The sequence below is a fragment of the Marasmius oreades genome, chromosome 3 (assembly GCF_018924745.1).
Source record: "Marasmius oreades isolate 03SP1 chromosome 3, whole genome shotgun sequence".
Classification (NCBI taxonomy): Eukaryota; Fungi; Basidiomycota; class Agaricomycetes; order Agaricales; family Marasmiaceae; genus Marasmius; species Marasmius oreades.
Genome location: NC_057325.1, coordinates 156391 through 182920, shown reverse-complemented (window position 1 = coordinate 182920; position 26530 = coordinate 156391). Strand labels below are relative to the sequence as shown.

At 46.2% G+C, this 26530-nt stretch overlaps 5 protein-coding genes across 5 annotated transcripts; 1 reads left to right on the top strand and 4 right to left on the bottom strand.

The window, feature by feature from the left end:
* Nucleotides 1-4173: 4173 nt before the first annotated feature.
* Nucleotides 4174-5313, bottom strand: E1B28_005373 (uncharacterized protein; the record flags this gene model as incomplete). The annotated part of the gene is made up of 1 exon (XM_043149931.1): nt 4174-5313. The coding sequence occupies one exon, from the start codon at nt 5311-5313 to the stop codon at nt 4174-4176; it is 1140 nt and encodes a 379-aa protein (XP_043011015.1).
* Nucleotides 5314-6138: 825 nt separating this feature from the next.
* On the bottom strand, nt 6139-11774 carry E1B28_005372 (putative NRPS-like protein biosynthetic cluster; the record flags this gene model as incomplete). Its single annotated transcript, XM_043149930.1, has 15 exons — nt 6139-6283; nt 6354-6448; nt 6516-7126; nt 7182-7307; nt 7365-7440; nt 7492-7593; nt 7646-7980; nt 8035-8468; nt 8530-8577; nt 8626-8812; nt 8876-9747; nt 9803-9984; nt 10037-10421; nt 10482-10667; nt 10729-11774. 15 exons carry the CDS (start codon nt 11772-11774, stop codon nt 6139-6141), a joined length of 4830 nt encoding a protein of 1609 aa, XP_043011014.1.
* A 4526-nt stretch (nt 11775-16300) lies between these two features.
* Nucleotides 16301-17562, bottom strand: E1B28_005371 (uncharacterized protein). Its single transcript, XM_043149929.1, has 4 exons — nt 17292-17562; nt 16908-17215; nt 16727-16828; nt 16301-16649 (listed from the first exon to the last, which is right to left on the bottom strand). Exons 1-4 carry the CDS (start codon nt 17441-17443, stop codon nt 16624-16626), a joined length of 588 nt encoding a protein of 195 aa, XP_043011013.1. The 5' UTR covers nt 17444-17562; the 3' UTR covers nt 16301-16623.
* Nucleotides 17563-17954: 392 nt separating this feature from the next.
* Nucleotides 17955-19679, bottom strand: E1B28_005370 (uncharacterized protein; the record flags this gene model as incomplete). The annotated part of the gene is made up of 12 exons (XM_043149928.1): nt 17955-18174; nt 18244-18287; nt 18352-18360; nt 18444-18486; nt 18551-18566; nt 18629-18772; nt 18824-18953; nt 19005-19102; nt 19168-19282; nt 19338-19498; nt 19551-19585; nt 19642-19679. 12 exons carry the CDS (start codon nt 19677-19679, stop codon nt 17955-17957), a joined length of 1053 nt encoding a protein of 350 aa, XP_043011012.1.
* Nucleotides 19680-20471: 792 nt separating this feature from the next.
* E1B28_005369 (uncharacterized protein) lies at nt 20472-21296 on the top strand (the record flags this gene model as incomplete). Its single annotated transcript, XM_043149927.1, has 2 exons — nt 20472-20551; nt 20594-21296. 2 exons carry the CDS (start codon nt 20472-20474, stop codon nt 21294-21296), a joined length of 783 nt encoding a protein of 260 aa, XP_043011011.1.
* Nucleotides 21297-26530: the final 5234 nt, after the last annotated feature.

Genomic DNA, 26530 nt, shown 5'->3' with positions numbered 1-26530 from the left:
TCGTAACGTTATAACGGGGTTTGAGATTGATATCGGGTTTCTTGTAAGCTTGCTGCTTACCGAGTTCGTGGCCATTCTCCAAAAGTTCCTGTGAGCTCCTTATCTAGTGCGCGGTAGTCAACAGTAGTGACTGTTGATTATATCCACCCTTGTGTGGCGTTTTGGGCGGCTGGTTACTACGCAGGCCTCCATTTCAAAGCTAGTTTTGGGTCGTCAAAAGCATAGCCAGTTCCATGGGATATAGTATTAGTACGTACCATAGATTATACCATAGATCATACCAAGTACCTCGAGTCATAGTGAGTGACAGAGGTAATGACGAGTTACGCAAGTAAGGCTATGAGAGTCGTGGCCAAATCTCCAGTGATGTTACTAGAGACGTTGGCTCAAGAACATGGGTCCCCACAATGGCAGCACACTCACATAAAGAAAGTCAAATCGCTTGAACACACTAACGAGCACCAACCAACCAGTAGCACGCTACACACTCGACACAAGAGTAATACACTGTCCCGAACAGAAAATTCCCGGCGTTGGAGGCCCACTGGGTGCGTAAGGTGCTGCCTGCATTTCGCATGAGCCAGAATACGAATGTCTTTCTTCTCGGTCGCAAACATTCGATGTGAGGAGCCGGTTGTTAAGAAGAGGTAGCGTCCGATGGGACATGGCATGTTACTGTTTTTCCGGTTAGCTTTAGTGGTGCAAGTGGAAGAAAGTGAAAGGGGACAGGACAAGACCTATCGGCAACACAAAGAAAGGATGTTTTGGTATCTGTGGGCGATGTTCCTTTACAGCTGAAACTCGAGCACACACGGAGGAATCCGAAACAACTCTTAGGGCTTACCTGAAGTTGTCACATGACCCTTTTCTCAAAATTATGTCCCGACGAGACAGCTCCGAATGGACGTTAAGCCTGCGTATTTGAGATCGACGTTGGCGGGTGGTTTATATGGCGTTGTGCTGGCCGGAAGAATTCACAGTCATCGAGGATTGAGTGTTTCCATCGCTTCAAGCTTGAATGTTATCTGGAAAGTACAATCAGTTGGCTGTATTCTATACAGTCGTGACAGTGCAAAGTTTCTGGGTATCTATCGCGTAAAAGAATGAATTTGAGCGTTTTTTAGATGAACAAAGACAACAAACACCGCCTATAGCATCGGCACATCGTAAGCACAACGACAAGCACTGTCCGTAGCATTGCTATGTCGTTTGTGGCTCGGTTCTCCTCGTTGAGATTTAAAAACGATTCAGGATACCAAAATGACAAACCAAACACTCGCCGTTTACAACGGCGAGGAACTTCGAGGATGGAAGTAAGAGGCATGATCAAATGCTGTGCTATCAGAACAGGCCAGGTGATCAAAGACCACGTGTTTGGTTTCGTTCTGAAAGCAACTCTGCCACCTTCTCGCCGCTGCTGGCATCTAGGGTGTTCTGGTACAGGTCCCGCCTGCGTAAGTTTTCACCGCTTTATTTGCCCAACACCTAAGAAACGCTAGTTTTTGACCGACTGAACCAGGAAACCATCCTCAAACGCAGGCTACGATGTTGCGCCGCTCATCGCTCGAAAGGCTGGTTCTCTGCAAAAATGAGATCAACTTGAACCCGAAGGCTCATCACAAGTTCAACTTCCCATCTGCGGGCAACCACCTGGCCAATAATTCCTCTTTAGCCCTGAGGACGTTTACAATGATATATAGGGTCACATTACGATTGCGAACGACTGTCTTTCTTGCAGTCATCGATAACATCGGATATCAGATCTTCAAACCATTCTTAACACGAATTTCAAGTCTTCCTTAGATCCAAAAGATCAAAAGCTACTCAATAGAAATCAATTCGAACCTGATCTTCAAAAAAAGGGTACAGCATGTCTCATTGACTCAAATACATCATAAATCTCCATCTCATTCTCAGCTCAGTAGAGATTGAGCTTTGATTGATGTGATTGCGATTTATCACTAGGCAAGTATATTTGAGACAACCAGACTTATTCTTCGAGACACTGAGAGCATTTTTTTTCAGATAATGAGATGTACATTCTGAGATAATGAAATATAGTAAGGGTACTATATTGAGTTCTTCGAGATTTATATTTATTCACGACATCTTGGGATGGCACAGACATCGGAGTTGAGATTTGAATCGATCAACTTGAATGCATGCAACACCAGCGATCTTCTGATGGTAAGTACAAATATTCCTTGCTTCTCGTCTTCACCATTCTGATTGGTTCTCATTAAAGATGTTGTTTCGGTCATTGAGTATCTAGTACAAGAAGCTTTACAGTATCACCGAATGCGCGGTCAAATCGGCCCACGACCATCATGCATTGAAATCGCAGTAGAAGGTGCATATCCATTAATCATGTTTATGGTACTTAAACGCGTCAAAAAATCAAGTGAATTTTTTGTGCGGATTTTTTCCCCGCAGAGTCAAAATGGTATCGCGCAGTTGGGGATATTCGTCACAAAGTCAACTTTGTGAGATCCGCACAATCACAATTTCCGATTTCAATCGCACAATCGAAAAATATCTCACCGCACAGTCCGGATTGTGCGTTTTCTCCGCAAAGTTGCGATTATTTTCGTCGCACATTGAAATTCAGGTTTTGACGATCCGGCTATTTGCCGGCTATTATTACCCGGTCAAGTTTTCTGTGATGACATAACACTCACCTGAGTTTCCGAGAGAGAGGATATTCAAGTACAGGTAAAATTCTCTTTGGGGTACACGATAATGGTATTTTCAAGCTACATACTGACAATTGCTGTATTCTTACTTAGCCTTACATACTTATAGATACACCCTTTGAAAGAAACAAGAAAGAAAGAGAAGAGGGAGAGAGAAACAGTTACCTTCTACAGAATACCATAGTTAGAATATTTAGTAGCAATTTTCCTCCACACTCACATATCTCCCTGTGACTGATTGCTTCAAAAATTAATCTTGCCTCAGGTATAGTCTTGTAATTTCTGGGTGCTGTCAGTTAATGTCTTCTAATGAATAGCAATAATTTGAGTACTTACTGATTATTCTACTATCTCCTGACATAAATCAGCCAAATATTAACAAGTGTTCCTCAATGCAGTGTGACAGGCTTGAGGAAGATTGTGACTGGGGTATATGTAAAAGGGACTGGTACTGATAAAATTAAGGCAGAAATAAGTAAGGACTCAGAAGGGGGGGTTGATTATAGGGAGGTTAAGCTGGGTGAAGACCCCAGTGAAACAATGTGCTTATCCTTCATCTAGTCTTATTCCAAAGTTGGAATGTGTGAAAAGCTCATATTAAACTTCATGGCCATTATATCTTACTATCCTTGATCTTTATCACTACTGTGGGGGCAGCATCATGAAATGCTGACCACACACAAGAAAGAAAGAACTACTTGAGAGAACTGAGATGACCACTGGTATTTCAAGATAGACTAAAGTATGAGAACGAGCGACAATCTACTAAAAGAATGTAACCCAAGGTAACCAAATAAACTAAAGCTGTAGTTAAACAAATAAACAACTGGTAAACAAAGAAGATAACCAAAGATAATCAGTACAATGTACAATACAATGAAGGGGATGAAGAAATGTGTTAGGACCAGTGTTGTTGTCAGCTATTTACAGCACGTAGTGGTCTGCCGCTCGCCGATCGTCGGTCTGCCGGACACGTTGTTCTGGGTACGTCACTGCTACTCGTGACTGCCGAAGAGAGTGCCGAAGCAGAAAAGCTGACCGGCTTGACCGGGTAATAATAGCCGGACCGTCAAAATATGAATTTCAATGTGTGACGAAAATAATCGCAACTTTGCGGAGAAAACGCACAATCCGGACTGTGCGGTGAGATTTTTTTCGATTGTGCGATTGAAATCGGAAATTGTGATTGTGCGGATCTCACAAAGCCGACTTTGCGACGAACGTCCCCAACTGTGCGACACCATTTTGACTCTGCGGGGAAAAAATCCGCACAAAATCTCACAAAACTGACTTTGCGACGAATGTCTCCAACTGCGTGACACTGTTTTGACTCTGCGGGGAAAAAATCCGCACAAAAAATTCACTTGATTTTTTGACGCGTTTAAGTACCATACATGTTCTATGATGCTCTAATAATGCTAATAGCATGATACAAAGTTTCAAACACAGCACCGATACTCATACGGAGCATAGGGATATATCAGCGACCATCTAACTTGGTCACACGCGGCTTGAAAAGCCGCTTCCTTTGGCAGTGATGCTTTACCAGTTTAGAAAACGCACGGACAGATCCTATCACGTCCGAGTGGTCGGGTAGGACAGAGAATCGTACTTCCTTCAACTGAGAAAAATACGGGGAATCTAATGCACGATCCAACGCAACCAAATCTTCTCGGTATTCCGGCACCTTCAACCGGACCTGCGGAAGGGAAATAGACTCCAACCTCCCCAGTTCCTCGACCGGATAAGATCGAAACGAGTTAAACAAACTAGTAGCCCCATTCCACGACAAAAACCCTCCCAAACGAAGCCTGGAGATCTTGTTGTTGTCTCTGGGGAGGTTGAGATAATGTATGAGACTTTCTCCCGATCTCAAATGTGGATCCGCGAAGTCAAGCTCCCACTTCTGGCCATCCGGTCCCCTCTGTCCGGCTGTGAAAATGCATTCCTGCAAGCACGGTAAATCGACGCCTCCGATAGCCCATATCTCGTACGCATCTACCTGTGGGGTCAGTCCAATCAACAGGGTGTAGAAAAGACTGAGATTTCTCCCAACGTCAAGGGAGACGGCCTTCAGTCCCTTCGGAAACCTCTCAACCGGAATTGGGGCGATTGCAGGAGACTGGTCAGTAGATCGAAAAGGGTCTCTGCTCGAGGACGGGAGCCAATATCGAATGAAAAGCTTTTCGAGGGCGGAAAACTGACAAACGACGTCGATTAGATCCCAGATGTGCCGAAACATGACGTTGACGATGGACAGGGATGTCACGGATTGGAAGGTTTTTGCACAAAGCCCATTGTCTGGTGAGATATACCATGGTCCTTGCCGTTCCCGCATTGGGCGATATGATTCGCTGGATATTCTCAATATGACTAGGCGATCAACGAGGCTATTTTCGGGGTAACGTTCGGCGAGATCAACGAGGTCCTGGATTTGAGATGAACGGACGAGGATGGAAGAGAATAGGTATTGTCGAGCGATGAAATGCCACTCGGAACAGACGAGGGAACATTTAGCTAAGAATTCGCGGTCTTTCTTTCGTGCGAGGAGAAACATGATTTCAATTTCCGGCGGAAAGCGCCTGCTATGATTTTGCTGATTTGCGATGACGGTGTCCATGGTCGTAGGGAGGATAAGATGAGCAAGGTTCAAGTGGCACGCTTGACTCAATGGCGAGCTTTATACTGGCGCTCAGGCCTCAAGCCGTGCTGGAAGTGGCACCCTGCCACATCCGTGTTTGGTGAACAAAAGACCACGACGATTGTTCGACTTTTCGAGATATTTTCCGGGCCTGAAACAGCCCTAGTTCCGATGTCCCGTAGAGGCCTGGTTGGCATATTCCGAAAGCTGTTGATAGTATACTTCGCAAGCGAAACGTTGCCCACCGAAATTTCGTTCGGAAGTAGCCCTGGCTGTACTCCACAGCCACAGACGCGAAATATCGCCCTAAGCATGTAAAGATCTTAACGGCTGATATTCGGTCGAATATCGAGTACAATGGAGTGGCTCGAGTGGTGGTAATATTGGTGTTATCGCTGACAACCCTACTTAGGCAGTCGGAAACCCCGTTTATTTCCGCTTTTGGTAATTTCCCGGCTCGCTTGTGTGGCGTCACCGACCGACATCCGACGCATTTATATTGTCATTGTTTATTTCTTTTAGTCTATCTTCTGAACTTCTATCTATACGAGTAATTCTACTTATAACCCGCCACGCAACACGCTCTTCAGAAGTAAGTTGCACCTTCACCCATTTTACACTGAATGACAGCCTTACTGTGCCTATTTTCCTCGAGTATGTGGGTGGTGCTTGCACTAGTCTTCTGGCGCTTATTTAACCCGCTAGGGAGCTACTAGAATAGACCAAGAAGAATGGTAAGCCTCGTATTTATTGCGAAGAACAAAAGCGTATCGCACCTTCTCCCAACAACTATCTTGTAGTACGTCATGCGATGTGCCCAGGCCATCCGGTATATGCAGTGCCAGCCACAGCAACCTCTCCCGACGTTAAGAGTGTATGTTCACATAGAAGGCTTCGGTCCTCCATGGACGCTCCAGAAAGTAACCTCGATCCGCTTCGCAGGGCACAACTGACAAAACAACATATTTATTCGTCAGTGGCCATGGTTGCGACAAAACCGATATGGTCCAAACACTTACCCATTCCCGATCTTGAGATGATTCAGTGCAAAGTGGCCTCTAGAATTGACATGCGCCACAACGGAACAATTATCGAGTGATACATCATTCCCAAGCTGAATAAAGCAAAACCTCGTCAGAAGACTTGGTTTTATCGTCAAGAAGAAAAGCAAAATAGCTCACCTCGACGAGATCAGGTTCCGTCATCAAACCCAGATGACCACTGGTAAATATCGAACAATTCCTCCCAATAGTCGCACCCATCGCTCTGTAATACCACACGATGAACGCAGTACCCGAGATAGGCGTCAACAGCCCGCCCTTGAAAGCTTTATTGACAACACGAGAGAGCACCAGATGAAGTTTCCATCGTTGACAATAAGGATCTAAATCCCAATCGTACTGCCCCACACGCCGACGGCCTACCAGAGCCCACTTCATCAGAATGACCCAGGCAAAAGCGAGTAGCGCTTGGAGATGTAAAACCACGACGTATATCCCAGCAATAACAGGATATACGATCGCCAATTGGTACCAGGTGGGAATAAAAATCGGTAGGGAAGGTGCATATGTGAAGAGGACCCGCATAACTTGTGCGCTAGTTATGGCTGGGGCTGACCAAAATATTGCACAAGTGGATACAACCACTATGTTTATGAAGACGAGGAGAGGGTATGGGAAGACGTAATATGGTGCTTTGCCTTCGTAGAATGCTCGCCCGAAGGGACTAATGATGTGACTGCCTGATTTTCCTGAGGGATTTCCGGTCTTCAGACAAAGGGGTTTGCCATTCTCTACACAGGTATTAACGGGTCAGATAAAGTTTATATAACGAGATATGGTACTCACTGCTTCCCATCCACATCGAGCCATCACAGTAGTACCCGTTGCGAGTGCCCAGCGTACCAGAACCCATGACAGTTCCTTCACCCACACGTGTACCGGGTAGTAGCACGACACGATCGGCAATCATAGCTGTGAACAGGTGCGTAAGAGATGCATTTTGTGAGCATAAGATAATGGATAGCTGACCTCCTCTCCCAATGATAATCTTCTCTGAACCAATGCCATCGCTGGTGAAGATCTCCGAACGAGAACCGAAAACGACCTATTCGTAACGCGTTAATTTCTCCTTCTAACAACGGGGAATAATTCTTACGTCATCTCCAATCTCCAATAGCTCAGGGTCCATACAGTTAATCCCAGTTCCTGGCCAGTACACTCGACGTCCAATCTTGGCTCCCATAGCACGGTAGACCATCTAGAAACGAGTATAAGTACCCCTTTCGAAGGCAAAAAGTATAACTACTAACCGAAACAACTTCATAGTGCGACCCGAGAATCGCAAATGCTTGTCTAAGCTTTTGCTGCGACAACAATTTCGAGCTGATAAACCGTCGAAGTAAAAACATCTGAGACGGTGTCCCACGACACTCGGTGTTGAACCCAAAGATCCGCTTGACGACGAGTCCCAACACCAAATGAACCAAAGGGACAATGACGGATCTGACTGCCTTGGCTACAACATGAAACCCAACCCGAGTGGGGTTCGCAAACCAGAACATGACAGAGATGAGAGTCCTTTCGCCTTCGAAGAAGCGGAAAGTTTCTTCAAACATCAGCCATAGCATTACGAACCATGGAAGTACTGAAATTAACTGTTAGTGGGGAACAATTGAGAGGGAGGGATCGTAAAACGAACAAGCTACGAAATTAACAATCACGAAGATTGGCCAGGCGACAAAGACCTGTAATGCCCAATGCGGTGATGCGATGGCCGCGCGATTGTACGCAGCGAATTCGGGTGGTGATGGTCCTTCGACGGTAGAGGACTGAGGACCGTAAACTGATTTTTCAGCAATTATCGAGCCAGGCGCTATATGGGTCATCGTGTTGATACACGCATTGGGGCCAATAACGATAGGTGCAAGACGAAAGAGCCCGTCACGCTCAACAGAGAATCCTCGGACGAGTGCATGGTCAATCTTGCATCCATCTCCAAACGTGAGGAGGTCAAACTCCCCTAGCTCAGCTCGCTCGTCGATACTGACACCCCAACCGATTTTTGCGCCTAAAAGCCGGTAGTAGAGGATTTCGAGGTGAGAGTTGAAACTGAAAATTCCCCGACCGGCTGTCCTAAAAGTAGTACATCGTCAGTCTCTCGGAATCGCGTCAAAAAATAACGAGTAATACGTACATCAAAGCTTGATTGACTATCCACCACCGGAGATAATAATTCGACCACCTTTTTAGGACTCGTCAAGTATGAACAAAGACAAAAAGGGAAACATACATCGGGTATACTCCTGGTTTATACCGCCCTATGACAATCCATTTGAAAATAATCGCCACGACCGGGGCCACGATACGCATTATAACGCGAGAAGCCATCATAGCAAACAGCAAACCGCCGATTCTTACCCAGAACTCGCGATCAATCATAGGTGCAAACGCTGCCAGTATGAATAGAAACACCGTCCCTATCAAGTAAAAAAAAACTCAATCAAAACACCATCATCGAAAAACCGACTACGGAAACTCACATGTCAGAGCGGCTTTAAGTGGATAAAAAAATATGAAAGGTAACGATTGAACAATTAGAACGAAAGGATGGTTTTGCCCCCTCCTCTTGGTTGATGATGTGAATTCTCCAAAGACTGACGACTGACGAGACGTTCGAGGGGATTTTTCTAAATGATCTAAAGCCGTAGAGGCGCGGAGAGTTGCAGACCGGCTATCAAACTCCTCCGAAGTGCTCTTCCCCTCATCACTGATGAGAGAAGTAATCCCAGCGATCGTACTATTGGTAAACAACGACGTAATCCCTACATCCACCCCGGTACGTTTCCGGAGTTGATAGGATAGTTTTCCCAAAAGGAGAGAAGTCCCTCCGAGGAGGAAAAAGTCGGATTCGAGTGTGATTTTTGTGGGTTCGATACTGAGCAGTTCGGCAATGATGTCGCGTACGAGAAGAGAGGTGTCGGACATATTTGAGCTAACCTGTGATAGCTCGTCTTTCTCCAACAACGAAAAATCGATTGATCCATCTGATGTTCGGGGGAAAGAGCGGCGGGATAGACGGATCTGTGGAAGGGCGTAACCAGGGAGAGTGGATAGGGAAGAAATGATGGAGGTACGTTCGACTTTGGAGCTGGCGTCAATGGATAAGAAGGCTTCGGGTATTCCATCCGAGTCAAAGCGAATTGCTGCTTCAGAAACTCCCTCGATTTCGGAAACCATACTATGAATAGCAGAACGGTCGATATAGACTGGCCTGCACGGAATGCTTTCAGAAATTCCTGTGGGTGTCGTCGGTATCTCAGCTTCGAAATGTCGTCGAATGGCAGGTACGTTATCAGAAAAGCAGCCGAGGCTTAGCCTCTTGGCGAGGTTTATACGTTGAGGTTTTCCGGCGCTACAGATTCCTTGTTTTTAAGAGATAAAGGTCTATAACTTGCATCAAAACATACCTGTTTTTTGGCACATCATCCATGTAGACAAGTACGAATGGCCACTTGGAAGGATGTAAAGAATCCTTGATGAGACTGTGTAACTGCCGTAAACTGAGTCGAGCTTGATTATCCGCATGTACGACCACCAAACCAACAGCCTCTTGAAGAACATCGTGTTCAACCGAAAAAGCCAACGTCGCCTATAAAAATAAATAAATAAATAAGCGCCACCCATAAAACGGACCGACTAACCTTTAGAATCCCTTTCCCAGCTATACTAACAGCTTCCTCAACCTCAAACGGCGAAATAACCTCACCACCCTTATTAATAATCTCCTTTGACCTGCCAGTAATAAACAGATACCCATCCTTATCAAGATACCCAACATCTCCCGTGTCAAACCAACCCTCGCTTGTGAAGATTGACGTGTCTAACCCTACACCGGGGTCCGGCGAGGTTTCGTAACCAGAAAACGTCGGGAACCCACGAACCGAAACGGCACCATGAGCACCTGTTTGTAACTCCCGTTCCAGATCCCGTGGATCTCGAATCGAGATATGGGGACCGCAAGGGATCCCAGAGCATCCTGTACGGTCTAGTTGGTAGGTGGTGGGTGGGGAGGCTATAGGCATGCATCTAAATGGAATACGGAATTGAATTGAGGGATTTTGGAAATTAAAAAAAAGGGTAGCGTACTCTGTCATTCCATAGGAAGGTAGTACAACCGCACCCGAAAAACGATCTTTGAGTTCTAAAGCTAGTGATGGAAGTAGGCCGCCGGCAGCATTGCAGATCATCCGGATACTTAAATCTCTAGATGGTACGATGTCGTTGGGTTGGGAAGATAGAATCGCGTTGTGAATTGTCGGTGCCGCGTAATACCTAATTGAAATTTTAAAAAAAAACCGGAAATTGAATTCATTCAGATAATTCCTGAACGTACCAGGTAGCTCGAAGCTTGGACGATATCGACCAAAACGCAACAGCATCAAAGCCAGGACATACGATGGTCGATCCACCCGAAAACACAGGAGCCAACAGATTCCTGACGATACCTCCAACGTGAAATAGTGGCATCATATTAACTGCAATACAAAAAAACGGGGAGTCAGTCTCGGATAAAAATGAATGATGATCGCCAAATAAAGAAAAAAGGCCAAACATACGATTCACATCCGAAGGTTTCAAATCCCAAGATTGCACGACAGCCCAGCTACCGACAATGAGACACTTTAAAGTGTACGGGACGACCTTCTTTTTCCCGCTCGTGCCAGATGTGCATAGCACCAAACACGTATCGTCCAGCTCGTTTAATCCAGTCGATGACGACGACAAAGACGACGACCGTGATAGTGATGGCGAAGAAGGTCCCGCTCGAACCTTCTCTTCCTCCGATGACACCCCGAGGTCGAATAACCCGACAGGTCCAGACCGACGCGCATCAACGTAGAACACACTACAGTCAAGCTCATCAGCAATGGACCTCAGCCCAAACCGCCGTTCCAACTCTCTCGTCGTGAGAACCGCTTTGACGCCCAACCGGACGATATCCTCTCTGAGTTCTGCGGCTGTACAGCTGGCATTCATAGGTGCACATGTGTGGTAGGCTGCTATGCAGAGTAAGGCAACGGCATTTTCGGGACCGTTAGGGAGAAGGATAGCGACTCTGTCGGTGTGTGATAGATGGTAGGGGGAGGGTAATGTGAATGTGGATAGGAAGGAACGAAGGTCGACGTGGGTTAACGGAGTCTTGGATGAATCAGGCGAGAAGATGGCAGGTTCTGGGGTAGATGGAAGGCAGTCGAGGAAATTATGGATCGTCGTTAATTCTGAGAGGTGTTGAGCGAGAGCGTCTCCTAAGCACGTAGTAGGAGGTAGTGTGGGCGGTTTGAAACCCAGGATAGACAAAGGGATCAACGACGACATTGGGGCGAGGTTCTTTCTGCTCCGGTCGAGGTCCTTTGGTAACCCAACCATTTTACTGCCCATTGATATATGTACTTCTTGAATTGAATTCTGTCAAAGCTCGCCTTAACAGTGGCGTCCAAATGTAGGGTTATTGCACCTAGGGTTGAAATGTCGTTCTACCGAGGCTGCCTTTAATTATTGGCATACAATCCTCAGAGTTGAAGATGATTCCGGCATCTTCATGCCTATTGAAAGGGAATTCTATAAAGAACCAGACTGTTGGAGTCGGTTACGTATACGACTAAACGGAGGATGACGGAAGAGAGTAGGAACCTGCGTACAGAACATGAATACCGCATGATACAAGGAGTAGAGTGAAAAAATACTCCACCTATACACGGATTTAACAACGTAAATTCATATTCAGGGTGGCGTAGCGGATGCCCTACAACTGGAATCGATCGCTCGAATCAGATCCGCTCAAGTTTTTCTCGGAGGTCGAAAGCTGGAGCTCCGCGAGTTCTGTTCAGTGGTCCAACCTGATCGGGGCTATGGAAGTCTCGAGGTAAAAGGCCAAGCACACTGGGCACTGTAGTTGTAGTTCTGAAACGGCCAGAATGTAGCGACAGAGACTTACAACGGGAGATCCTGAAGGCAAAACCAACCAGCAAAGGAAACAAGACACCCTGTGAGTGTCCAAGTTCAATCCCTTCGCAACAAAAACTAGAGACGTTACTAGCCTTAGTACTTGTTGAGGAGTTAAAGCGGTGAACATCGCGTCGGCGTTGAAGAAAGCTCTCGAAACCATTTGAGCCTTCAGGAAAGAAAACTTGTTCACTGGCAGCGAGAATGAACTTGTATACCCAAGTAAAGAATAAGTAAACGCAATCAGCATGAGGCGCTTACTCGTCATTCATGGGCCCGAACTGAATGCAGTTCTCCGAAGCGCCAGCCACTAGCGAACCCTTCATTCATTGGATTTATGTCAAGGTAAAAGTTGAGAAGCATGGAAGTTCGGGCCAAGTTAGAGTGTCAAGTGCTTGGCATTTGAGTATCACGCACGTGCAGCGCACCCGAAAAGAGAATGAACCGTGGGAAATTCCTTGGCTCCCATTTTTCTTCCTCAACAAATGTATGGCAGAATTTCAGCATCGCCGCCCGCAACAAACTCAGAAAAGGATGAATGGAAGTTTGTTGTCGGGTATGATCTCTATCAAATCCTTGCATGCCTCTGTTTGTTTCTCACTCGAGGTTACGGTAGTTTTGCGCTTCAACCGCCAGCTTCAAGTACATATACTGCTAGGTCGAAAATAATGTCGTCTTTATGTTGTACCATGAACGCAGCAATGCTGGATATTGGTGTTGGAAAACAAAGTACGCGTGATTTTGTCGTTAACGCGTACGGCCAACCATTCTCACAACTCGTTGCATCAGATCGTTGATATGGCACGCGTACTGCGTAGTTCTCTTGGAAATGTTCCATCTTGGGTCAAGAGCATGCATGGTGGAGGCTGTGGGCTGTACGGTACAGTAAGGCAGCAATGCTAGCCATCATCGTGTAAAAAACGAGGTACGCGTTTGTCATTTATCGTTTTTTCGTATACCGCCAACCATTACCATCCTCCACAACTTGTTTCAGCTTCCCGTCTACTTCGAAACATCAGATTGTTGGTAGGGAATGCGTAACGAGTACTGGGTTGTTCTCTTGAAAGGGTATCAACTAGAGTCAAGTTCATTCGTTGTCCGTCGTGTGCCGTGTCCATGCTGCTGCCCAATGTACGTTTCTCGAAGCTATCGTCAAGTCACCCATCTCAATTATTCTCTCAGATTAATCTGATGTGGAGCCTGTCGTAAATGCGATTACTAGATTCATGGAGGAAGGAAAGCTGCGCGGTGACGGTATGCCGAAGAAGGAGTTCTGTCGAACGCCGACTCTGGGCCTTTCGGAAATGACCTCTACTCTGTACGTCCACCGCCCTTCTTGCTTCCCCCACCCCCCGCTCTCTGTGATGATCTTCTGTTGCCGCCCCAGTCGTAGCCCAAACGCGCTGACGAACGGCATAAGCACATAGCCAAACACCGTGCATTTCTGATATTTCACCTTTTTCCTCTTTGTTTTATTTTGGGTGTTCAATTTCTCTTGTGGTGTTGCTTAACGCTCTTCTTCCTCTAGATACCTCAAAACTATTGCTGACCCGCCTGGTTCCACAAATTTATTCAACAAAGTCACGTGAAAACCGACCAGCGAAACCAACAATTCTTCCTTGAAGCACGCGTCCGTGCTTGCAGAACAGCATCCGACAACGGTCCTTCGAGAATACAAAGGCGAAATGGTTGTCAAACAGAAGACGCGAGTTGGGGTTCTTTTGCTTTACCTACCCCTACCAACATAATGGTAAGTTTTGCAAACCTTTGATGGCTGCAAACTCCCATTTACTGACGGTCTGTAGAAATGACATTCAGCGTTTCGAATCCGAGGGAATAGTTAGGGGGGGGGGAGAGGTGATCTGTCTAACAATTACCGCGTAGCGGTGTATTTGACCAACAAGCTCGATCGAAACACATCTCGTTTAGGGGCTCTACCGAGTTTCAGCATGGCCGTCCGCGGAAGGAAGGAAGAGAAGGAAAATTTGTTGTCAGGTATCTTTTCGTCAATCCTACATGCTTCTAATGGTTTTTTTCTCACCAGACATTAAGGGCTGTAGTTTTTACCTCGGATGGCGTTTATCATACAGTAGTTTCAAGGTCAACGCAGTACATACGTTGCTAGGTGAGGCCTCTTTTATTCGCTCTACCAAAATTACGCTAAGATACGTACGCTTTAAGGACATGATTCGAAATCATTTGCCGATCACGTGCGTGTATGTATGGCGACAGCTGTGAGAGTGTTACGATGACAGCACAAATGCTGGGCATCGTCGTTGATTGAAGAGCAGGGGGGCAGGGTTACACGTTTGTCGGTTTTTTATTGTTCTTTCATAAACGCCCAATTGACAAACTTTCCTCACCAACTCGTCCCCCGCTTCCCGTCTACTAGATCGAAGACATGGCACGTGTAGCGAATACTGCGGGGAAAAAACTGCAGCAGCTTCTTTAATTAAATGTATATGGCGACAGTTGTGGGCTGTATGAAGAATGCAGAAAGCAGAAAGCAGCAAGGCTGGACATCATCTTCGGAAAACGAGGTATGCATTTCTCGGTAAATCGTTCTTTTCGTATACGACCAACCATTCAGTTTATCGTCTACATAGGAGTTTATTAGATCGTTGCCATGACCATGGCATGCGTTTAACGAATACTGCGACTAGAGTCCAAGTTCACTCGTTATCCGTCGATTGGGCTCTTAATGACGTTCCGCGGTAACTGCTTCTCATGAATCATCATCACTCCGTCTTCTGTGTTCAAGAATCAAGGCTGTGTACCGATACCGATACCGATACCGATACACCTTGACAATACAAATTCCCATTTGAATGTGTACGTTTCTCGAAGTTGTGGTCAAGTTTTACCCTTATCCCATCTCAATTATCTTTTATTTCTCAGATTGGCAACTCGTAACCTGATGTGAAGGGCTGTCGTAAATGCGATTGAGGGAGGGGACTCAGGAGGGGGCTGTACTCTACCGGTACCGTATCGGTGGAGTCGATAATCGCCGGAGGAAGAGAAAGGGATCTGACAACGACAACTACTGTCTGGCCTTTCGAATTCACCCCATTTCTGTACGTCCATGATCCATGACTCATCCACTTGCTTGCTCCCCTCCCCTCTCCCCCCCTTCTTTGTGATGATCTTCCGTTGCCGCCCCAGTCGTAGCTTTAGAAAAGCATTGACGAACGGCATAAGCACATAGCCAAATACCGTGCACTTCTGAAATTGTTCTTCGTTGCTTTTTCCTTCTTTTCTTTTTTTTTCTTTTTTTCCTTATAGTTTATACTGACTCTCCTCTTCCTCTAGATACCTCAACAACACAACGCTGGCCTCTTCGATAATTCATTTTCGCCCATGAATGTTTCTCCCGGCGAGGTCACGTGAACAACCAACCGACCTGCGAATGATTCTTCTTTCTTGGAAGCACACATCCGTCCGTGGTCTTCTAGATATGGAGAACAGCATTCATATCTTACGCCTAGAAGATGCGAAGCAAGGGGTTCCCGGTTTTTTGTTGTTGTTTTTACCTGTCAGAGGGTTAAGAGTAAGCTTTTGTAAACCTTTGATGGATGGGAACCCTCGTTTGCTAACGTTCTGTTCAAATAATAGTAGCGCTTTGAATCCGAGGGATGAGGGATGGGTTGTGGGGATGTTCGTTTGGATAGGTCGTGCGTAGGCGGTGCATTTAAATTTGGCCCCCCACCGAGTACTGAGCGCTAAGCGCTCGTAGAGTTGAAAGTTCGTATTTCCTGTTTCAGCTTTGTACTTCATGATCGTTAGGTATCATATATCATAGGCCGTTATTAACCTCATTATAATATAACTCTACCTCCTGCAGAGAATGTCCGATACGTGTATCGAGTGGAAACAGCTGTTGGAATCCGCGCGTTTTTACGTTTTCGTTTTCCTTACTGCGTTGGTGTTCTGAATAAAGAGAAAAGATAATAACAGTTGATTATCTGTACGAAGGACCTTCCTAGTTAACACGAAGTGACAAGTTGAGATATGGATATGTATGTAACGATGCGATGATAAACATAAATACAAATGTGAACGATTGATTGAAACAACACGAGGCGAAAAACAGAACAAGATAGATGAAAAATGTTGATACGGTGATACTATACAGAGATTGAATCTGATGATGAGAAGCTCTAGATGGCATGGGAAGTGCGGTGTAGATGTACAGAACGATAGAAGTGCGAGCGATTGCGTAGATGGATGGTAGATTGGTGATAGATGAGAAAGTGAAATATGAGATGGAAAATACGTCGTCGTTCTCCTATCCGGGACCAGGCGATGGTGGGCCTATACGAACGTATTCCGATAATGAGATCGTCAATACCTATCATTGTACCATCGGAAAAAACAAAAAAAAAGCGTACCAAACAACCCAGCTCTTGGTCCTCCCACTCCAGCTGCCCCTCCTCCAGGTAACGGTAATACAGATGTAGCTCTCAACGGAGCAGGCGAGTACACTGGGTTAGCTATAGAAAAGGGAAACAAAGAAAGGAAACGTTCAAATGGAAGCCAACAAAAAAGAACATGAAAGAAAAGAAAACTAACGTTTCCACTGCGCCCACGAAGAGATGTCAAATGCTCTCGGTGGTGGTGTAGCTGCTGGTGGCGGTGGTGAAGCAGGACCACGACTAATCGTCCTCTGCTGCTGCATTTGCTTGTTAGACTTCTTCGCTGGCTTCTTTTGCACTGTCCTCCAAGCTGGTCTAGCTATTTCATCAACTGCAGTCATCTGATCTGGTTCTGGCGCTGATGGGGGTGGAGGTAGAAGTGCGGGTTGAAGTGATGGAGGTAGCCATTCGGTGGGTATCCCGGCCATTTCTCGTTCTTTCCAGGCTTTGAGTCCGTCGATTTCGCTGATGAAGAAAAAACAAAGAAACACAAGAATTTAGTAAAGGAAAGATTGAAAAAAGCACGGGGAGAAACACTTACAACTTGAGCCTGCGTATTTCATTCTGGAAGTTTATCATTTCTGTCATATAAATCCTCATTTCGCTCCCTATAAGAGACATATCTTGTCTGGGTGGAAATGCATGTCCAGGTTGAGGTCCATATTGCGAGTTGGGGTTATAACGCGACCCCATGTATCGAAGGGGGTTATGGGAATCAACGAGTTGGAAAGACGATGGTGAGCAGTGCTGAAGCACTGATGGATCGCGATAGTTGAAATGAACGGAGTCGGCGTGTTTTCTTCTTACATAAGAATGGAAATGCAAGGAAGCAACACAGCCACTGACTGGCATGGCTGTAAAATCGCGCAACGGTCCGCTGACCGCTCCCACGCCTCAGTAAATTCATGGTACCCCGTTCAAACGAATGAAACGTCAGGAAGTTATGCTCGATGAAGATTTCCAACTCCGTCCCTCCCATACTTAGAGCTTGACCGTAAATACTTTCGCGAACTTTCTCGTTGTCTTGCGTACTATCCGCGTCAAATCCGCGTTACCAGCTGGTAAGCCTCGCAAGTTTACGGAATAAATATAAATAGCTGCTAGCTAGTATCTACCTCTTGACATAAATAATAAACAATTTGCGTTCGTTAAACCACATCACGGTTTTTTCCGGAACGGCTCTCTTTGAGTATTTCTACATCCTTTAGTTGAAGTTCTGACTACCCTCCGCTCTTGCCAAAGCCACCGGATCCTCACCAAAGTCCTCTATAATAGTCGACAACACCCCCGGAGCGGCACGGAACCCTCCCATCGTACTCTGCTGTCCAATCATCGAAGCGCCGTTCGTCGTAGCAGAGTGGGAATGTTTACTTTCCCACCGTCGCAGGTGGAGAAGGAAACGAGCTGTGAGGAGTCCAGAGAGCCTGATTGAAGAATTCAACGAGTCATCAGTACACATCTAATAATGTTCGATATTCTAGATAGAATCTTACGGTAGTATGAGGCTGTCCAAAAAACGCTGATAGAAGCTCCCGGCCTGTTTGGCCGCACCGTTTAATTAACGACTTGTGTCAGATAGTGTATACGGTACCGATACTTACCTGTGCACGCTGATGAATGTGTATTCAGAGGCAGTAAGTAGATTTTTTATCAGTTCACAAAGAGGACAACTCGAATATGTGGAATTACTAACAAAGTTTAACACCAGTGCGCCTGTGGTGAACAATGATACCACACTGTTGAAAGGGCATTAAGGCGTGCATGAGTAAGTAATATGATTTGAAGTCATCAAATTCGTACCTGAAATAGAAGACACCTGGGAAAAAGTGGCCCCCGTGAGCGTTTTCTGTAGATACAACTTGCACTCCACCCACTTACCTTGTTCAAAAATGAGGTATAGAAATCCGGATTTCTGGTTTCTCCATGGACCACCCACTCTAAAGGCCTGGATACTCCGGAATATAGTCAAGATCGCGGATGAGTACTCGAATACGACCATCAAGATGGACAGAAGGGTGTTTACTTCCATCATAGGTCAGCCCACTAGCTTCAGGGGAGAATCGAGTCTCTTACCACTGCGGGAATAGCAATGAGGCCATAAGGGTGCAGAGGGAATGATGTGGGAAACGGAAATGCTCACATCGGGATACTCGACCTTCCTGCGCACTTCAGACCCGGTACATGCATCTGTCAACAGGGAGCTCTGCGTTTCAGTGAGTCCGTATGAGTAATCATTGAAATATCGAAGACCTACAATGTCCAGCACAATGCATATCAATCCAATGATCGAAAAATACACCAAAATCCAGCGGTTGCGATTGAAGATCGCGTATGTTCGGGCGGAGAAGGTTACTATGGGAAGGTTATATATTTATATCTCGGGTTTTTATGTAAGAGAACGAGCGGGCAGAACTCACTAATGACAGCAGCGCGACCGAGAACGCTGAGTGCTCCGATGATCTTGTACCATGTGTCACAACTGTAGATTCTAGGGGATGAGCCATTACTGTCTTCCACCAGCACAAATCCAAACTACCCGAGAGGAAGGTCAGCATCGGGGATGGTCTCATGTATCAAGAAAACTCACCCTTTCAACAAGCCGCTTCGCGATAGCGAGAAGGTAGAGCACGTTCGCCAACAGTGCGTACCGGCAAAAGATATACAACACGGTTGATGGGCGAAATTTGGCTCTCCACATGTATTCGACCTCCATCGGGAGAGTCAAAATATAGTCGTAGTACAATAGAGCTACGTTGGGTGAAAGTCAGATGGGCGACCGGGAAATCCCGTGAGATTGTACCTAGACTTGACCATTGGGTATCGAACTGAAGGTAGCTGGTAACGAAGAAGACTAAGTCCGAGGCTGACGGGGGAGATAGAAAATCACTTACTGGGCTGTTGCAGCTTCTGCTGTGGTCTTGCTGGCCATAAGTAGTTGCACAGGTGATTGGAAATGTGGTGTTGGACTTGCGGTAGGCAGCGAGAGTTAAATACAAACGCCATGATACGGGATGCTAGGGAAAGTACAATATTGGCTTTGATCTTGGAGAATAATGTGACAATCTTGTTGGTACGCACTCTAGCGCCAAGTTCAACTCATTCTGGTTTTTTTCAATTTCGCCAAGAAGTGGGGCAGAAGAATTAGCACGTTGCCAGTGGGCGGCCAGGGACGCCAAGCTGCCAACACCGACTGATGATATCAAAGTTCGTCAGTGGTCGGTGCATCACTGTGGCCTCTTCTGTGATTCCAGCAGATCCCGCTGACTCAGGGTCCGCGCTGTCTATCTTACCTTCACTTACCGCATCACTTACCATCACTTAATAGTAGTCACTTACCGCCATTTACCGCTCACTGATTTGCTCTCAATTATACCCGTCACTTAGTTCTGGCAGGACCAATAGGACCAGATGCCTGACCCGCTTCCGGATAGAATGGGGGCAAATTTTTTTTGAAATCTCTGACCCCCATCCAGATAAAATTAGGCCAAAATCATGCCAATCTTTGGGGTATTTCTCGTTGACTGTGGAATTAATACTGATATACATATTCTACTTGATAAGTGTGAATTGTCTGGCGGAACAGGCGGCATCTGCCAATACTTGAGCGCGAGAACATCATTTCGTGATCCGAGCCACCACGGCACGGCCGGTCCGGGATTCGTTCTCATCATCACTATAACTGAGCTTTCGGCAAGCGAAGCCCTCTCTCGCAACCCAAACAATGATCACCTTATACGACGATGGACCAACGCTCTTCCCCGACACGTCCTTGGGAGTCTCGCCATTCACGCGTAGAGTAATGTAAGTCCCTCGGAGTTACAGGTTTCTCAATCGGCCCATCAGAGGTCGTAGTACTAAAATTCAACCCGATAGATTGACACTCAACTACAAGAAGCTCCCGTACAAAATCATTGAGATCAACCTCGACAAGATCGAATCCACCGCTAAATCTATCGGAGCGCCGCCAACCCGCACCAACCCAAAGGACGGAACGCCAAAATACACCATCCCTATCATTCAAGACTCTGAAACTGGGCAGGTTGTATCAGACTCTTTAAGAATCATCGAATACCTCGACGGAACCTACCCTGACACTCCCAAAGTAATGCCTCCCGGGACACGTATCCTTCAAAACATGTTCGCAGAAACGATGTTTAAAAGCATGCTTCCCATGTCCCCCGTGATGCGCCCCAAGTTAAACGAGAAGTTCTTCACTCCCGAGTTTATAGCTGGACAGAGGAGAGTTTATGGAGACGAGATTATGGGTTCGACCTTGTCTCCAGAGGAGGAAAGTGCCGCATGGAAGACGGCCCGGGCGAGCTTCGATTCGCTAGGTGAAGCCTACGGAAAGCAGACAAGCCCTTATATTATGGGCGGGGACGACCCGAGTGTTGCTGATTTCACAGTCGTGGGGTTCCTTTGGTTTATGAATATGACATATGGAGAAGAAAGTGAGGAATGGAAGGAGGTCTGTAGCTGGTCAGGGGGTCGGATTGGGGTGCTGTGCTCGGAGGTGGTTTCGAGGTGTGGGAGAAAACTGCTGTAATGCCGCCGAGCTTCAGTTGTATAGCCTGAGAGTCGAGACGGAGGATGACTTTCGGGAAATAACATGTCCTCGGATTTTGTCGGGCAGCCGTCTGGAAGGAATAACGGTACAGCCGAATCCATCAAGCTCCGTGACTTATGTATTCAGAGTGATGTGTCTTATCACAATCATGATACCTGCATCGATTTTCAGCCCAGTGCTATCCCAAAACACGACGTAAGTTGGTCGACGCGGAGCTGTATGTCCTCTTGAAACTGGGACTTCGGGAATGGCCGAGGAGCATTGAAACAGGGCGCGCTCAGTGATTGATTATTGTTTTTCTAATCCCTTTGTCATTTCACAAAATACCCAAGTATGCAGGACAAGAGCGTCCTTGATGCCAACCCTCGGATGATTCACTTCTACGAACTGAAACCGGCCGCGTCTAGGGCAGATTTGTCGATTGGATATCTGCCCCCCATCCGTACTGTAATGTGAGTCTGGAGATAATCCTGACGGATAAAGCCACAGACTTCTCCTGAACTACAAGAAACTTCCATACCAAATCCATGAGGATCAACGACAGCAAGCCCTTCAGTGACTCATTGCCATGGCGAGGCCCTATCATTGACATATCATTACGATGTCCTGCCTTCGTTATCTACCGTCACTTCTTTGATTCACTCACGACGGATATTCGACAATGATGGTGATCGAGCCGTTGCCATTTTTCTGACGCCATGCGAGCATCTGCTGTTCCGATCCAGCTCCATGTTGGACCTATTCGTTATATTTTGTATGCGGTCGACCCGAGATATACAGACATTAAGGTCAATCATCGGGCATACAAAGGCTCAAGCGCTCACGCTCAGGCCTTCCACCTTCCACCACATGACCCCGCATTAAAATGATTTTGGCCTCATTAGGCGTACCGCATGACAGACGAATCACGATAGTAAGTACCTGGCGCAATTTATAATCATATTTGGCTTCACTGATGGCGCAGGGGGTTACTGTGGGTTCAGGTGTGGGAATCACAGCATGTCTCGGAAGCTCGGTCATTCGAGAATCGTTCGTCGCACCTGCGTAATAAAACATATGATCAAGGAACAAAAAAAAACCCACAAAAACCCCCGATGTAGGTGTGTAGGTGCTCTTGTGGTCTTTTTCTTTTTTGGTGAAGGAGGCAACAGAACTCCAGCCTTCATTTTTATCGTGTTCAAATCGCTTGCCCGTACTAGCCGACTCCTCTGCCAGTGTGCTATCACTTGCTACCCCGGCGTGTCTCAGAGGAGACCCCTTTAAAATGTTACCCGAGACTACGAAAGCGGATGAAATATCGACTTTGAAAATCGCCACGTTCATCCGGTGGCTGTTGCAAAGTTGCCTTCGGTCCGGATACTCAACTTCCGTAGTTCCGGCGGCGAAATTTGAAATCTTGATTTGAATTTCCAGGCTGAGGGTACGACTCAAATCACCATTCTGATCTCGCCACTTCCTAATCATACCCCCAAACTACCTACGCCCCATTCGAATGGAGACATATTCGCGTGCTTTTAGCGGCCCTATCTCGCGACTTCATCGGTCTACAAAGCCAAGCTGGCTCAGGCGTCACTTGAGGCGTTGTGGGCGAGAGGAACTCATGGGATGCAACATATGGTGGAGTGTGCGACATGGTCTTGTTCCTTTTGGCGGGGGTTTAAGCGAAGGATTACTTTACATGCAGCACAAGTCGCTGATAAGGATTGAGGGGATCATTCTCTCCTTGAACCTCACGTCAACCTCCAGTGACCCGGATATGAACACGTTCACGTTGAATGGATCGGAAGGATAGACGTCCCACCCTCCGCGTACCTGGGATTAGAGCTCAACAGGAACGAGGTAGATACTGCCAGTGACTGGTAGATAGCCCTGAAGACCCCGATCGTCTTTCATGAACTGAACAATTGGGAAAACTATACCTATTTGAGAACTTGAAAATCTTCACTTGCATTCCAAAGACCTTTCCGGCGTGTGCAACCATTACATCATTATTCACAGCTATAATCACAGGATCCAAAGGTCCACGGAACATAACTTAGATCGTGGGAAGTCCCAGGGTACGGAATCGTTCATAAACCCATAATCCAGACAACAATTTTTCAACAAATCACCCACCAAGTTGAACCTTGTTCCCAGACAATCACAATGCAATTCTCTTCTCTCTTATACTCTACCGTCGTTGCATTCATGATGGTTCTGCAAGTCACGGCCTCGCCAGCACCTATCCCAGAGCCAGCGGTCAGTCTAGTTCTATTCTTACCTTGATTCACCATAGCTGACTCGATGACCGTTAGGAACAATGCCCATCTCCTTGTGTAAGCCGCACCCCTCATTAACTCTCCTGCACTTCCTTCATATACACCTACTAATCTTTCGACAAACAACACAGGGAGCCGACTGGTAAACGTGCGACCGAGAGAAGGTCGGAGGACGACAACCTTTGAATGTGGATCACGACCCCTCGAAACGCAAAATCTGTAGCTTCGCCCACCCAGCCACCACCCTTTTGGCTCGTATTTCCCGCACCCTCCGTCACCATGATCATCCATCGTTTATAACTTGTTCTACATATTTCCCTTCTATCTTTCAATTTCTTAACGTTTAAATGTAATTTTTACGTTATTGTTCTCTTTTTCTTGCCATCATCCATATCGTCCCAGCTGCGTTGCACTCCCTTTATCAAACTGCCAATACCGTTTGACCCCATTACCCAGGACGGGGAGACTTTCCCTTTCGTTATTCGCGGGCATCTTTTCGCTTTTCTTTCAAAGGCCTCGGAAGTGTATATACAGTACAGATGAATCCCCTATAATGCATATGTCCGATAATGCATACTTTCCAAAAATGCATTGATTTTCGGCTTCACCGACTCGGTTTGCGGGTGAAATTGCATACCTTTCTGATTTCGCATAATGCATACATTTTTGGCTCAAAAACCGATCCTTATGGGCTAAATTCACCTCCAAAAATGCATACCCCCCTTAGTGTGTATAGTTACCATAGAGTAAATCATTCGTAAATTTGTCTCTACAGTACCATTTACACCCAACATGCCCCCAAAAATCAGAGTTTTGGATTACTTTCATCTTTTGGCCATAAAACACGTCCGGAGGCTTTCCAATCTCAGACTGCACAGAGACCACACATTATTTTGTTCGAAAATAGTCTTTTTCTACTAATAGAAGGTCTACAATACAGTTTAAGCTCTTTTGAACCCATTACAGTGACCCTAAAAGTGATAAAAAAAATATTCTAGAAATGCATACTCTCTAAAAATGCATACGTTTTGGACCCAACCAAGGGGTATGCATTATAGGAGATTCATCTGTATTCAAAGATCGTAGGTCGCATTGCATTAATGTTCCGCTTTCCAGTATATACGTCATCAATTGAGTGCCATGTGTTTTTTCTTAACATCCGAGTGGTTCCTAACCTTGGCGTGTGTGGGCGTTTCAACGTTTCAACGTTTCAACGTTTCAACCTTGGCCAGCTGGGAGCCAAGCTGAAGGATCTATCCCCAACCTGAATATGATCAGGTCTAAGGAATTCCGCCAAGGGAGAGGACCGGTCCGGACTCATTGCACTTTTATTACTTCAAATTCCGATCGGGCCTTCTTTTATTTATGATCATTAGAGGCATTGTCAGTATCTGTCAGACTCGGCTCTAGTACAGGATTAGTGCTAGGAATGCGGTAGACTGCTAAAGGTCAAATTGGGACGCAAAAATCAAAAATATCAGTAAAATAAAGTGTGTCCATCGCTATAAACAACGACGAGGCTTGAGTATTTCCGAAATATAACTATTTGTAATTTTTCTTCCTTTATTTTGTCTTTCTTCACGAAGGATGTTTTTCAGCACTCAAGTCTGTGGATACCAGTATTAAACATTCATTGAAACTCTACTGAGTAGCTAGATGTGTATCATGGTGGTAGCGTAGAGGAAACCGTGAGTTGGAGTGAAGGCTAGCCGTGACTCGGTAATTCGGCTGCACGGTAACTACCAAGCGAACGTTGGTCCGGATAATATAACGGCGACGACTCACCCGCTCCGTGGGCATACTCCGCCATTCCGAGGATATGCTGCTACTGCTAGGGGAGTTTCCCGGCCACAGTACTGGAATCGGTAGAAATGGAGGAGGTACCGCTTGGTTACCACTGGTGCCGCGCACTGTCATAAGGGCATCTGTACATTGCATTCTCAGGATGACTACGCCGGGGCCTCGCCTGCTTTGGTTCACCCGCAGGGTAGGCCGGATATCGTGCGTTCAATATCCTAGTCGGACTCTTAGCACGACGTGAGTATCCGTAATGACATTCGGGAAGTATATCTGATAATGGAACTGCACCCGTACTAGAAATGTACAGGCTTTCAGTCAATCCATCTATCTACCTATCGACCGTGGAGGTTACAGCATGAAATTGTTTTGATAGAATGGTAATGGCAATTTCCAGCCTCAGCTATCGAAGAAGTACCATTATTTCTATTTAATCAGGACCATTTACATAAACCTTTACGATTTCCCGTTTACCGGCTAGACGGTCGGCTTTTTCGGATATGAAATTACGTGGCGGAGATTGCCGTAAAGCAGAATTCCCAGGCTGTCACATGTCGAACGACGCGTCGACGGATTTTTTTGGTTTCTTCCTCACCTCTCACATTTTGTTCACGAAAACGTACATCAATCTTTATTTTTGGCGGTGCAGTAGATGGGTATCGATGCGCACGACAAAGATTGGCATTTCATCTAGGAGACGGCTCGGTGAGTTGTGGAAACCATCTTTGATCACCTTCCACTAACACATGCCTTTGAGGATTCCGTAGGTTAGAGCATTAGACTATTAGCGGTCACTGATCAACCCCTTGGAGCGTGCTCTCTTGATATCAACCTGCCACCTTAATTCAAAAACAGATAGAAACCCAGACGCGACCCAACATGAATCAGACAAAGGTGGGAGCTAAAGCGCTAAATGTCGCCTCTGTAGTTTTCCTTTTTAATTTTGTGATTGGCATGTACATGGAGATTGATGGACGTTGGCTTCCCTAGCTCCGATCTTGGTATCCAATCACTCCATTTCAACACTTGGTGGGAACGTTACCTTGAACGGGGAAACAAATGATATTGAACAATCCGCCTCCACTGCAAGCGTTCAGCTCAGACTTTCGCGGCAACAAGCGGTACGCCTCAGATATGATCAGCGCGGCCTTGTTCTTC